This window comes from Pan paniscus, chromosome 16, assembly GCF_029289425.2.
Source record: "Pan paniscus chromosome 16, NHGRI_mPanPan1-v2.0_pri, whole genome shotgun sequence".
NCBI classification, from domain to species: Eukaryota; Metazoa; Chordata; class Mammalia; order Primates; family Hominidae; genus Pan; species Pan paniscus.
Window position 1 is genome coordinate 74,302,626 of NC_073265.2, and position 14,014 is coordinate 74,316,639.

Consider the following 14,014-nt stretch of genomic DNA (forward strand, 5'->3'; position numbering starts at 1 on the left):
GTCAGAGTGGCAGAGACCCCAGCCCGCCCTCTCTGGCCCTTCCCAGCTCAAGGCCATGACTGTGGCCATGCTTGCCAGGGGCTTCCTGATCCCTGAGGCTTTAGAGTCAGGGGCTGGACCCTGGAATGCCCAGGTTCCCTCCCACCCACAAGGTCTCCAGGAAGGCTGTCTGCCTCCCCGTAGCTGAAGACCAAGGGTGGAGCTGGAGGCGGGCCCCCTCCCATCCCACACTCACCTGAGACCAGTTCCCCACAGCCTAGGTGGCTGGACAGGGCACGTGGTGGTTGCAAGGGGTTTCAGTAGGGGGCCAGGGAAGGTGTTCACAGGCGGGTGGCTTCAGGGCGCTCTGCTCATCCAGCCCCACGCTGCAGATGCAGAGCACAGCCTGGCAGGAGAGGCCCCCAGGCCCGCAGGAGCTGGAGCACAGCTGCCACTCACCTGCCCACCACCTGCTGAGGGCACACAGGTCTCATCAGTATGGCATCAGACAGGTGGCATTGGCAGGCTCACCAGCAGGGAGGGCCAGGCTGGGTTTCCAGGACCTCGGGGTTTGGACAGTGCCAGAAGCCAGTGGATGATTCTCCAGAGCTCCAAGCTCAGGTAAGTGTCCTGCCCTCAAAGTCTGGTGACAAGGCACAGCCCCTCCACTCCTGCCACCCTCCCCTCAGGGAAACTGAGCATGACCTGAGGCCTATTTCCACATCCAGGGACCCAAAGAGGAGGACCATACGTGTCCAGGCTGGCCCAGGCTGGGGTGAGGGGTGACCGGGGGTTGGGGCTTCAGCCTTGGGAAGAGAATGAAAGCCCGGCTCCCTCTGCTCCTCCCCAGGGCCTCCGGGGACCCAGATGTAGGGGCCTGTGGCAGACCCAGGATGCCTGGGGGTGGGGAGTTGGTGGGGGATGGGGGCGGGCTCACCTGGCAGGGCAGGGCGGCTGGCTGCACTTCCTCTGGCAGTCATCGGGCCGGCCCAGGGGGTCACAGTGCTGCTCGTCCACGGGCCCTGCCTGCCGCTCCGAGCAGTACACACTCTGCCTCTGCACACCTAGGGGCCATGGCGCTCAGCCTGGGACTGGCACCCAGGTGCCCACCGCCCAAGACCCAAAGACACCCTCTCTGCCAGAACCCTCCCAGAACAGCGCCTTACTGCCCATGTCAGGATGCCTTACTGCCCATGTCAGGATGAAGGCAGACCTCCACCGTCGCCTCCTTGCTGTCCTCCTGGTTCTCACCCACCCCCTCTCCTATGTAGCTTCCCCTCTGACTGCCCCTGGAGGGGTGGCAGAGTGTGGAGGTTTAGTGGGTTGGGTGCCCAGACCCTCTGCATCCTAGCTGAGATGCCTGGGCAGCTCATTTGGCCTCTCTGAACCTCAGCGTCCTCCTCTGTGAAGTGGGAGCGACAATCCTGCCTCTGCCATGTCCTGGAGGGAGGACTGCATGTGTTCTTGCATGTGCAGGCTCGGCCCGTGCCCGGCACATCCGAAGAGCTCGATCCATGCCAGCTGCTGCTAGCATGCAAACCCAGCCGTGGCTCCTGCCACCTTCCCCTCAGGGAAACTGAACGTGACCTGAGGCCTATTACCACAGCCAGGGACCCAAAGAGGAGGACCATAAGTGTCCAGGGTGGCCCAGGCTGGAGTGAGGGGTGACCGGGGGCTGGGGCTTCAGCCTTGGGAAGAGAATGAAAGACCAGCTCCCTCTGCTCCTTCCTGGGGTTGGCTTGGGTGATGAGGCGGGTGAAGGGCATGCGGCCAGGTGGCGCAGGATGAAGTCAGCCTCATTGAAGAGCTCATGGCTGGAGGAGCCGCTGCCTGAGCCTTCAGGGCCCAGTGTGTCCAGGGGCCACTGACACACGGTCCCACCATCCACACCCTTCCCAATGGCTCAGAGAATGTCTGGACAAGAAATGGGGCATCAATGGACAGCCCCTGCTCTCCATCCCCACACCAGCCTTGGCACTGCTCCAGTCCTTTACATCCTCTGCCACTGTCCAACCTGGGGACCTTGCACAGCCACGTTCCTCACCTTGGACACTCACTTCCATACTGCCTGTTGAGGCCCAGCTGCAGGACCCCGTCTGCTGGTGGCTCTGCCTTCTCTGCTCCACCCCCTGCCCCGTGGTCCCGAGAGTAAGTTGTCCCTCCCCTGAGCTGCCAGTCCCACATCCATCCCCCTCTTTCCTCACCAACAGAGTCTGATTTTATTCAAGGCAGCAGTGGGACCTGCTGAAAACACACCCCACTGCCGCTCCCTTGCAACTAGGGGGGTCTGGGACACAGTCCTGGCTCAGGAGAAAAAGGCACAAGTCCCTCGCTGGGAGTCAGCCCTTTCCTCTCTCCTTCTTCTTGCCTAGAACACTGCAAGAGCCCTGGAAGGGAGGACACCATCTGTGGCAAGCAGGAGTGGAGGGGAGGCTGCTATGGCAAGGATGGTGTGGCTGAGGGCCAGTCAGCTCCAGGTCCCGCCAGTTTGGACTGTGCACCTGGGACTTCCTGCCTGAGACAAAGAACCCCTGTCTGTTCCAGCCACCACAGGGCACTTGCCTCTGCAGACGCTCCTAAGTGGTCCACCTGCAAAGCAGCCAATTTGCTGAAAGACAATTCCCCAAATGTCTAGTGCTGCAAATGTATTTGTTGGTTTTCACGTTTGTCCAATTAAAGACACCTGTATTAGGCCAGGCACAGTGGCTCACGCCTCTAATCCCAGCACTATGGGAGGCCAAGGCGGGCGAATCACCTGAGGTCAGCAGTTCAAGACCAGCCTGGCCAACATGGTGAAACCCCATCTCTACCACTAATAAAAAATTAGCCAGGCATGGTGGTGCGTGCCTGTAAATCCCAGCTACTTGGGAGGCTGAGGAAGGAGAATTGCTGGAACCTGGGAGGCGGAGGCTGCAGTGAGCCGAGATCGCGCCACTGCACTCCAGCCTGGGCGACAGAGTGAGACTCCATCTCAAATAAAATAAAATAAAACAAAATAAAATAAAATAAAATAAAGACAGCTGTATTAGATAAAATGGGTTTCCTAGCTTTGGAAGGTATCTGCCCAGTTCTCCATTTTCACTTTGTCATCATAATAGCATTTGAAGGAATGCTCAAATGTCTGTATCTCAGATTCCCGATTCTGAGACCCTGAGGATACTGAGTGTCAACGATGGGAAGACTGAGGGGGAAAGGGGAGGACTAAGAGACAAAGTGGGAGACTGAGGTGTGGGGAGATCGAGGAACAGCAGGGCAGACCGAGCAGGGGGAGGAAGACCAAGGGGCGTCGGGTGGGGACTGGGGGGCTGGGGGGAGACCAAGGAATGGCGGGGGAGACCGAGCCGGGGGAGGAAGACTGAGGGGCGTGGCGGGGGTACTGGAGGGCCGGAGGGAAACTGAGGGATAGTGGGGGGAGACCGAGGGGTATGGGGGCAGACTGAGGGGTATGGGGGGAGACTGAGGAGTATGGGAGGAGACGGAGGGGCAGAGGGGAGACTGAGGAGCAGTGGGGAGGAGACAAAGAGACAGAGAGGGGAGACTGAGGAGCATGGGGGGAGACTGAGGGAAATATGGGGAGGAAGAGTCGGAGTTAATGAAATTGCCCTACTTTTCATAAACAGTTCAGGGAAATAAGTCAGTGTAGTGAGGGGCCACTGGACTGGTCTCCGGGATGCAGCAGAAATGCAGGCACAAAACCTGCCGGAGCCGAGCAAGGACAAAATCAAGGGGGAGCTGTGTCCACTGGAGGGAGAACGCCAAGAGCTGCAGCACACTGAGCACACGCCGCGAGCCAGCACCCACCTGCCTCATCCATTTACCCTCCCAGTGGGCCTGGGGCATGGGGCGGTTGCTAGCCTCATCTCACAGATGGGGAACTGAGGCTCAGAGAAGCAAACTTCTAAACCCATGGTGGCCCAGCAGTGAGCTGGGAGCTGAAGCCAGTGTCCCTGTCCAGAGATGAAGCCCCTGCTGGCGGGGCTATGCCTGCCCCACTTCTCACCTCTGCCGCAGGTGACTGTACACTTGGTCCAGGGCCCATAGTGCCAGGAGAACTTGGGCGGCGGGACCTCGCCGTGGCCACCTGCCTCCCTGTGGATGGTGTACTCATAGTGCACCCCAGGGTTGCTCTCCTGGAACAGCAGCTGGGTGGGCAGGCGGGGGCCCGTGAGCACGAGGTGTCTTCTCCATCCACCCAGTCTTAAAGGAGCTGACCCCAGCCACCTCTGTGAACTGCAGCTACACAGCTGGGCCATTTTAAAGATGGGGAAACCGAGGTAGAGGCCTCAGCAGGAGGGTCTGGCTCAGAGCCAGGCTCTGTGACTAACCCAGGGCTCACTCCTCCAAGACGAGACCTACCATGGGAGGTGCTGGGCCTGGGGACTCCGCCTCTGCTCCCCCCGCCTGGGCCTCGGGAGGCAGGCACCTGGTTCCAGACAGGCTCCTTGGTGGGACCTGGGGACGTGAGGTTCTCCCAGTTGCCCCTGCGTGCGTATGTGACGGTGGTCCCTGCCACCTGGTAGTCCCCGTTCTACTGGATGGTCCAGCCACCATTGAGGAAGTACTTCTCCGGGTCCTCGCTCTGCAGTGCCAGGAAGTTGGCAGCCTCAGCCAGCTCCTGGATGCGGACCTCACGTGTGCTGGCTGGGATCAGCCCCACGTCCACATACCCTGTCAGGCAAGGGTTGTGCCCAGGGTGAGAAGCTTGCTTATCCCCACCTGCTCCCCTCACATCTCTCCCCACTTGCCTCCGCCTGCTGATGCCAAAGATTTCGCCATTAGCTTTAAAGTCTGAGCTCCCCAAATTGCTCGGATCGGTCATGGGTCACCAAAACCTTGCGGAGGTGCCATAAATCCTGACCCCCTGGCCGTGCCCCGTCACTCCTCTCTTGGGGACCTAAACTGGTCTCATCATAAGGCTGGATCCATCCCCTACTCTAAGGGCCGGCTGGCATTCTCTTTCTAAAAAAAACCAAAGTGCCCAGGCCTTTCTCCTGGGACACCCTCCTCATCCCCACGCGGCCTGCTTTTATTCATTCACTTCCATCACACCCATCACGTGCCGGGCACTACTCTCAGCACTTCACATGTGTAAGCTCATGGGTAACGGCCCTATAGCATGGTACTATTGTTATCCCCAATTTACAGATGAGCAAAGTGAGGCAGACCGGAAGAGTAACGTGCATGAGCGTCCTGCTGCAATATAAGCAGCCTCCAGGGCCAGTGCTTTATCCACCACACTGCACTGCATCTCTGGGATGAAATCTAAGCTTCTCAGCCTGGCACTCAAGGCCCCATAGTGGGCCCTGCCTTCCCTTCTTGCCTCCAGGGCTCTGGCGCAAGCTCTTTCCTCCATTTGGAATGCCCATTCCATCTCTTCTGAGTTTTATGATTCAGCTCAACTTCCGCCTCCTACAGGAAACCTTCCCTGACTTCCCCAGGCCAGGACCTTCTTCCTCAATGCTCCCACAGCCCTCTGGGCCTCCCTCCACTGCATTGATCACACCAGAAGGTTCTGTTCCCCTTCAGGACTGAGCGCTTCACCTGCATGTCCTCATCACCTAGCACACAGTCAGTACTTCAGCAACATGTGCAAAACAGACCAGAGGTGAGGGCATGGAGCTGGGGTCTCAGAAGATTCAGGAGGAGACGACCATTCTTTGAAAGGCCCAGGGGCCACACACAAGTCGGGGTGGCCCTGCCTGGGGTCTCTGGGACAGGAAGACTCCCCATGGGGACAGGTCTCTGCATGTGGGCCAGGGGTCCCCTGACTCCTGCAAGAATCCACCCCAGCAAGCCCTCCCTGCTTAGCCATTTCTAGGCTGGGTGGGGGCCACGAGGCCAAGGACAGGGGCCCGGGGGAGATGGGGAAGGGGCCACCAGGTGAAGAGCACACCCCTCCCCACAGTGGTCCCACCCCATACCCAGGCCCTCGGCCTCCTGGAAGGTCCTACTCACGGTGTGGCAGGTGGAGCCGTTGCCGTGGCACACGCCACAACGGTCCTCCATAGCGCCAGAGTCAATCTCAAAGTCACAGCCCCACGTTCTGCAACACACGAGGAGGGGAGGCCCCTGGTGCTGGCGGCCAGCCCTCTGTGGCCCCAGCACCGGGAGCCAGCCAGGGTCAGGAGAAGAAAGCTGGGAGTGGGGGTTGGGAGGCCTCTCTCCGGCCCTGCCCCACCCCAGCTGTGCCTCTGACCCAGGTGAACTTCTCTACCTCCCTGAGCCTCAGTTTCCTCAGATGTGAGACAGGGAGACCCACCCCTCCCTTAAAGGCATGTCATGAGCATCACAAGAGACAAGAGAAGGGAAGAGTTCTGCAAAGCCTGCGGGCAGGCAGGGGATCTGACACGCCACGGGCTCCTGAGCAGCGCGTGCAGGGAATTTCAACGTCAAAGGCACTGGGGGTTGGCACCTCCCTCCTGGTCCTCCTCGGAGCCCAGGCCTTGATACCCCAGTGGTTTAGAGGGCAAGAAGCAAGGACAAGTAGGTGGCTGGAGACATGGGCAAAGAGGAGAGGCCATCGTTGTTATTAAAAATAAGAATATAAATTGTTACCAAACACTGAGGGCTACTCTTCGGGGCTCAGAGCCCTTCATGTCACCTGTGCCACCTCATTTAACCCCTCTATCAGGGAGCAAACCACTGCCTGGGGTCAGCCAGCCAGCAAGAGGTCAAGCCACTGCCTGGGCTCCGGTTTCCTGGCTGGGGCGGTGCTGGTGCAGGCATCCAAGGAGACGCAGTGGGGCGAGGCCTGACTGGGGGGGGTCTCCAGTGCCAGGAGGCGTGGTAGGGGCTTTGCCTTAGAGGTCATAGAGGGTAGGGGCTGGGAAGCCCGATGGTAGAGCATGGGAAGGGTGGCCCGAGGAGGACCAGGAGAGAACCTGGGGCCCGCCAGTGGGGCTGGGGGCAGGCAGTGCTGGGAGAGCCTCTTCCTAACCAGGCACACCTTACAGATGCCGTTGATGCAGAGGTCCCGGCTGGCTCGGACCTGGTAGCAGGGGGTGCCATCAACCACGGCGTCCCGCAGCTTCTCGGCAAAGTACTCATTCGCGGGCCGGCAGTGCAGCTCACAGGGGTTCACTGGGGGCCCAAGTAGAAGAGTCATCAGCAGCAGCTGGAGCAGGAGTATGGAGGCCACCAGGAAGACCCCTCCGTGACACACATCCATGGCAGGCTGGAGGCTCCCAAGCAGCACAAACATGCTGGAGGCTCCGGCTGGGCTGATAGCTATCTGCAAGGCTGCAGACTGGGGAGCTAGGGGCGAGCAGCAGCCCCAGGGGACAGTGGGAGTGGCCCAGGCTTGGGGTGGAGACTGGGTCTCCTGCTTGCATCACAGGGTAACCTTGGACCCACACCCCGCTCGCCGCCCTCTGAGTCTCAATGTTTCCATGGGAGGCAGCACTCACCGTCATTGACCATGGGCACCCATGTGTGCAGCTGGCCCTTGTAGAGCATAGCGTCAAAGTGGCTGCACTGGACGTGGCGGAAGGAGGGGTGGCCAGCGGGGCAGGCCTGCAGGTTGCAGAGGCGGAAGCGCTTCCGCTTACCCACACAGTATCTGCCTTTGTATTTGGGCCTGTGGGGAGAACCGGGGTGGACCCCAGTGAGGGCCCAGTGAGTGCTACTGCATGGCCACAGCCCAGAGCAAGCAGCTTCCTCCTGCACCCCCACCCCAAGATCCCTGCTGCCCAGCTTTGTGCACGCTGCTCCCCTCCCTTGGGTTGCCCACCCTGTGGCCCAGACACACCCTCCCTGTCTGTAAGGACCTGTGGGGAGGTGGCAGCAGGAAGCCTGAGCTCTGCCCCCAACCTGCTGTGTGATCGTGGACAAGTCTTCGGCCACCCTCTGGGCCTCAGTTTCCTCATGTATAAAGTGGGGTTGGGGCTGCCCCTGCAGAGGGCTGTTGAGAAGCTGGGACAAGCTGCAGGCATCACTGGCACTGGCTGGAGGGACTACTCCCAGTCTCCAGCCCATGACACCAGCATCCTAACGAGCCCTTGAGTCCTCAGCCTTCCTCCTGGTGGCAGTACCCCCAGCCTGGGTCTAAAGGAAGCGCCCAGAGCCCCAGCCAGCTGAAAGGTCTGACGGAGCACAGCTCCTGAAATCCTCCACATTTAGGCCAGGGTCGCTGGCCCCCACCCAGCTCAGACCTGGAGGCCAGGAGGCATGGAGGGGCACAGGCCAGTCTTGGGTAAGCGCAGGGCCCTGGGTGGGGCTGGCTGTGAACCCCATGCCTGCCCCGGGTGGCCTCCTGAAGTGAAGATCAGCCGGGTAGTGCCTCGGTCTACAGTACCACTGGCCTCTGCTTCTCACCAGATCTTCACACCCCCTGCGCCCCCCCATTTAGATGGGGAACAGAGATCCAGAGAGGTGAAGTCACTCACCTCAGGCCACCCCTTCAGTGCTGTCCCATCCTCCCAGCTGCTCCATCTCATCTCAGACCCTTGTTGTGCCTCTGAGGCCACCAAGCCCCTCCTGCTGAGTGCCCACTACAGATGAGCTGCAGGGCTGAGGGGATGGCCTGCATAAACTGCATTTGCCCCTGACTACGACTTTACTGGATGGGCACTGCTATTATACAGGTGGGGAAATGGAGGCCCAGAGAAAGGGTGAAGAGGGGATTCGAACCCTGAGCCATCTAAGGTCCAGGGCCCATGCTCTTCCCCACTGCCCTCTCCTGCCTCCTTCCAGCCAGCAGCTGCTTTGCCACGTGGCCTCTGCTGAGTCTCTCCAGTCTCTGGGCCTCAGTGTCCCCCTCTCTGCAAAGGGGTCGGCAGTGGGGACCCTGTCAGCCCTCAGAACACTCCTTGAAAGTGACTCAAGGTGGCCTGGACACTCAGACTGACCATTATGAGGACACTTCTAAGAGCCAGGGGCTGGGACAGAGCCAAGCTCCTGCAATCGGCTGACTGCCTGGGTCCCTCTGTCCCATTGCCCAGGGCACCCTGGGCCCCACACTCACATAGGCTGCAGGCACTGCTGCTTGGCTCTCTGTATGCCCACGCCACAGCTCCGTGAGCAGATGGACCAGGCGCTCCAGCCAGACCAGCCACCATCCATGGCCTCGGGCTGGAAGCCCACAGGTATGCACTCCCCATTGAGACACCACTACCGAGACAGACGGAGGTAGAGCCACCCCACCCCCAAGCCTATCAGTCATCCTCACCCTAGTGAGAACAAGGTGGGTGGGAAGGCTGCGAAAGGCACAGAGGGGAAGGATGGAAGGTGAGAGAGGCCCCCTCGCAATCATCACAATCATCTGTGACCCAGGCCACATGGAGGCGCTGAGCAGGGAGTAAAACAGCCCACGTGCTGACTCAGCTGAAGACACCCTGTAGAATCATGGAATCAAGCCCTGGCCCCAATGCCTCCACTTCGCAGACGGGGGCTTGGGCTGCAGAGAGCATGGGGCTCTCTGTGAGCCGGGGCTGACTCCAGGGCCCGGTCACAGCAGGAGGTCTGGCCTCTCACACATCCACTGCCGGGACTGGGAACGTCGCCTACCTTATTCTCCCCACACCGGGTGCCGTCCACGGCTGCATCCAGCTTGGAGTGACAGGTGGTCCCCACAGAGCACCAGAGTGTGTGGCAGACATTCTGTGAGGAGGAGGGCATGGGCCATAGCCTCACCCCCTCCCCAGTGCCGCCACCCACCCTGCCGCCACCCCGTCCCCAAGGGTCCCTGGGCACCCCTCCACATGGCAGGGGCCCACAGACCCCCAGAGGTCCCTTCTTGTGTGTCTGCTCCCACCTTCCTCCCCAGACCACGTGGTGGTGTGGGGCGCCCGGGGCTGCACTGCTCAGAGCGGTCCCCAGCTGTCCACACCTCTCCCGGCCCAGCCCCTCCTCTGGAAACGCTCCTGTTAGAAGATCACTTCAGGCAATCTTCGCCAGGATAAATAGACCCTCCCCACAGGGGTTCCTTTTCCCTCTTATGAGCCAGCTCCAGAGAGGCGAAGGGACTTGCCCGAAGGGTCACAGTCGGTCCACGGTTGACCCAGAATTCAGAGCTGGGTCTGTGGCCGCCCATCCCTGGCCTCTCCCACAGGCCACTTGACGTCTCACAGTGTCACTCAGGGGCGTAGCCCAGCCCAGACGAGGTTGCTCCCAGGCTGGCATCCACAGGCTGGTGAAAGCTGTCCCCTAAGCCCTCCTGCCAGGTCCCCACACCCCCACACCCACACCAGCCCCACTCACATCCATGTCCTCGCAGAAGGCAGAGTAGGCCCCGTACTGGAGGCGGCACTGGTGGCTCACATCATAGAGGACCCCAGGCAGCATTGATGGGAAGTCAATGATGTCCTTGGCAGGCGGGTCATCCAGGCACAGGCTCCACACATGGCTAGAGATGGGACGGGAGGATGGAGGGGGGCGCAGCCTGTGAGACCCATCGGAGAAGCCTCGGTGGGGCCAGGAGAGGAGGAGAGGTGGGAGGGGGCACAGAGCCCTACAACTGTAGGAAACTCCAGCCTCCCCGCTCGGCTCAGCCGATCCTCCACCTGCAGCCAGTAGCACAGGCCCTCCCAGCCTCTCTCATCTCACCTCCTGGGCACTCCAGCTGGCTAAACAACCCCAACCCCAATCCCAGGCCTCTGCACACGCTGCCAGGGCCCTTCCCTCAGAAGGCCTCCTGGACCGCCAAACCCTCATGTGGCCCTGCTCTCCGACCCTGCAGCCTCCGTGTCTGAGCCCAGACCCTGGAGCCAGGCCCGACAAGGATCCGGAGAACATCACATCACAGTTGACACAACAGAGCCTCTGACGGCCCCACCCAGGCAGAGACCTCGGGTCATCTGTGGAAGGGCAAGGTCTGGAAAGCAGCCCCTCCCCTGGGAGAGAGCCTAGGGCATCCGTGCCTGTCCCCTGTTTCCCCCACTCCCCAACAGGGCTGGCCTCCAGCCTCTGTCATACCCTATCTACTCCTGCCTTCCTCCAGCTGGCATTCCCTGGCAGCGGTGGCGGGGAAACTGGCAGACACGAGCAGGTGCCATCTGTGTCCACCACACGCTCCTGCTGCTGCGGTGTGGTGAAGACAAGGCTGCCCAGAACCACCACGAGGCAGCGAGCATGGAGTCCGGGGCCCTGGGGAGGGTGGCCCAGGTCCGGCTGGCACCTGCTTCTGCCCCTGCCTCACTCTGTACAGCCCTCAGGCATGCTATTGCTTCTGGGACCAGTGACCAGCCTGCTGTACCTGCTGGACCTTAGGCGGCCACTACAACGGCTTAGCAGCAGGAGTGCCCTGGCATGCTGACCAGCCTGCCCACAGCTCACTGCTGTCCTGGAGGAAGGTTTGGGGCCCTCTGGGGGGCAGCAGTGGCTGGGGAGAATTGAGCCATGCAGACATGCGGGGCTGGGGATGACCCAGGCAGCCACGACTTGGGCAGAAGCATGGAAGGAGGCAGGACCCATGGGACCTGGGGCCTCTAGCCAGGCAGGGGAGATGGGGAGGCAAAATCCCTCCAGTTCTCCAGTCTGGGTGGACTCAGGGTAGGTGGTGCCAGGCCAGATGGCTGGGATGAGCATACAGTCCTGACTGGGACAGGCAGGGGGTCGCACAAGGAAGAAGGGCAAAGGTGATGGATCCTGGAGTCCAGCAGGGAGAGAAAGAGACACTCCGAGATGTGGAGAGGCTGGGAGAACACGAAAGGGTCAGGAAACAGGGCCAAGAGTGCTGAAGACAGGTGTGGAGAGAGGCTGGGAGGGTGGATCAGACCATGGAATCCCGAAGCCCAGATTTCAGAGGAGGGGGCCTGGCAGCTGGGAGACCCAGGGTGGGGTGGGTGGTCTGTGTGGTCTCCTAAGTCCCCTGGCCAGTGACAGGCCCCTGACTCTGCCCAGAGCTGCGGAGAAGAAAGCCAAGGTGACCAGACTTCTACTGAGAACCCTGGAATCCTCCTGGAATCACTCAGACTGCCCATGCTGGCTGGAAACAGATCCTCTAACATGGGCGTTGGCAGATGAGCAGCTGCTGGATGCAGTCCTAGTGCCCAAGATGACCACGTGCCAGGCTGGTCCAGGGTGCTGGGGGCATACCCTCTCATTTGCTCCTCACAACATCCTGGGCAGACTCTACCATCATCTCCCCTCATGCACTCAGGGCCCATACGTCACTTGTCCCGGGTCGCGCAAGAGGGACGTGATGGCCAGGATCTGGAGCCAGGCCCAGGCTGCCTGCACCAGGCTGTGTCTACTCACTGGGCTACCCCCAGTGCAGGGCTCCTCCCATTCAACCGCGAGCCTGGCCTCAAATACTTCACCCCACATACAAGTTCAAAACCATGGCAGCGAGGCCTGGCAGGGAAAAAGGAGTGTCCCAAGTTCTCCTGCGGCTTGGGGCTCCCTGAGCCTCCCTGGGCCTGCACCCGGGGCAGAGTGTCAGCCGGGGGTGGTGGGTTCAGCTGGCCCTGGGCTCCCTCCTTCCCGCCATCATTCCGTGGCTCGAGGAGGCAGACTGGGGGCTCACCCATCCCAGCCAGGGGGTCCTCTGACCCAGAGGCTGAGGGGTCCAATGCACCTCATCCCGGCACCAACAGTCCCTGGGCTGCAGCCGAGCCCTTTTGTTTCCTGGCTGCCCCAGTGCTGACTCGCTGCACATGTGGCTCCTGCAGGCCTGCTGCTGGGCAGCTGAAGCCGCAACCACCTCTCAGCCCACCCTGGATGTATGGGAGAAGTTGGGAGCATGAGGTGACCCTCACAGAATCCACTGCCAGAATCAGGCCCAGGTGCTATCTTGGGAGTCAGAAACTCAAGGTGGCCGTCAGCCAGCCCTTCCTTCCTCTGGCAGGCTGACTGCCAGGTTCTCTGCACTGCCGACACACCCGGATCCCCAAAACCATCAGCCCTTCCCCTCCATGCCCCTCCTTAAGCTAACTATAGCAGAGCTGGGCAGTCCCACAAGAGGTCAAAGCAGACAGTAGGTGACTCCGGTCAGAAGCTTCACTCTCACCTCAAGACTGCAAAGAGCTGCCCACCACTGACAGGAGAGACATGTGGGCCCGCTCCCCTGGCCACCCCTGGGATCTGGTCATGGAGTCACTGCATGGGGTGTCCATGGGGTGAAGTGAAGGACCCCACATGTTACCTAGCCTGCCTCTCTCCCTGTAGAAATGCTGGCTTTGAGGAAACCAGGGACCAGGGCCTCCCCTCCTCCCCACCCAGGTCCAAGTTGACACTGGCAAAATGCTGTGACCTCTCCCCAAGGTCCCATAAAGCACCTGTCAGCCCGGAAAGGTTCTTAGAGTTCTTCAGGTCAACCCTCTTGGACAGGCCAGTCTAGGTTCTTAACCACCAAACAAAACTCTTCTCTGCTTCCAATCCCACCCCCCACCCCAGTAATCCCTCTTCCACTGGAGGCCAGTATCCTTGCTCTTACATCCCTAATGGACCTGGTCACATCCCTGCTTAATCCCCACAGTGAGTGCACTTCTAGAAAAACATGGCACATTGAGCAGACAGATTTATCACTGCTTCCTTCCAAGACTCCACTATAATGACAGTAGAGGAAATAAACAAGGCATAAATCCATAAGGGGTGATGATGAGTCATGAAGGATGTCAACAAGATTCTGGAAGCTGGGAAGCAGATGGCCAGGCAGTAGCTGACTTGCTAGAGTGATGAAAGCTGAGAGTCAGATTCCTGCAGGGGGGAACCACCCAGAAGCAGAAGCCCGAAAAGGCTCAGGAACTGAGTTTTCAGGGACTCCTCAGGGCCTTACGGCCAGGAGGGCTGAAGACAGTAGGGCTGAAAGTCTGTAAGAACTGATCAGACCCTAGATCCCCTCCCCAACCCTGAGTAGCCAAGTGACGGCCACCTGCCACCCAGCAGAGGGCCAGGAATCACTCCCTGGAGAGGGTGAACCAGGAGGCTCTGGCCCAGGAACGGTGGACATACATGAAGGCCCAAGGCAGAAGGACCTACAGAGAAAAGGGGACAAGCAAAAGTCTACACATTGAAGGGTAAGAAACACGCCAAGCCCCTTTCCCACTTGGATGCTGGAATGCTGCAGCCAGACATACACTCTCCCAGGAAAAGTCGA

General features: G+C 60.3%; 1 protein-coding gene across 1 annotated transcript in view; it reads right to left on the reverse strand.

The window, feature by feature from the left end:
- The window catches only part of LOC129394029 (A disintegrin and metalloproteinase with thrombospondin motifs 7-like), a 52,217-nt gene that overhangs the window by 7,902 nt on the left and 30,301 nt on the right, over positions 1 to 14,014 (reverse strand). Inside the window, 10 exon segments of the mRNA XM_063596504.1 lie at positions 236 to 449; positions 917 to 1,043; positions 3,980 to 4,121; positions 4,403 to 4,647; positions 5,901 to 6,022; positions 6,924 to 7,059; positions 7,386 to 7,555; positions 8,942 to 9,087; positions 9,484 to 9,576; positions 10,177 to 10,321. Coding sequence (XP_063452574.1) covers positions 236 to 449; positions 917 to 1,043; positions 3,980 to 4,121; positions 4,403 to 4,647; positions 5,901 to 6,022; positions 6,924 to 7,059; positions 7,386 to 7,555; positions 8,942 to 9,087; positions 9,484 to 9,576; positions 10,177 to 10,321 — 1,540 coding nt within the window.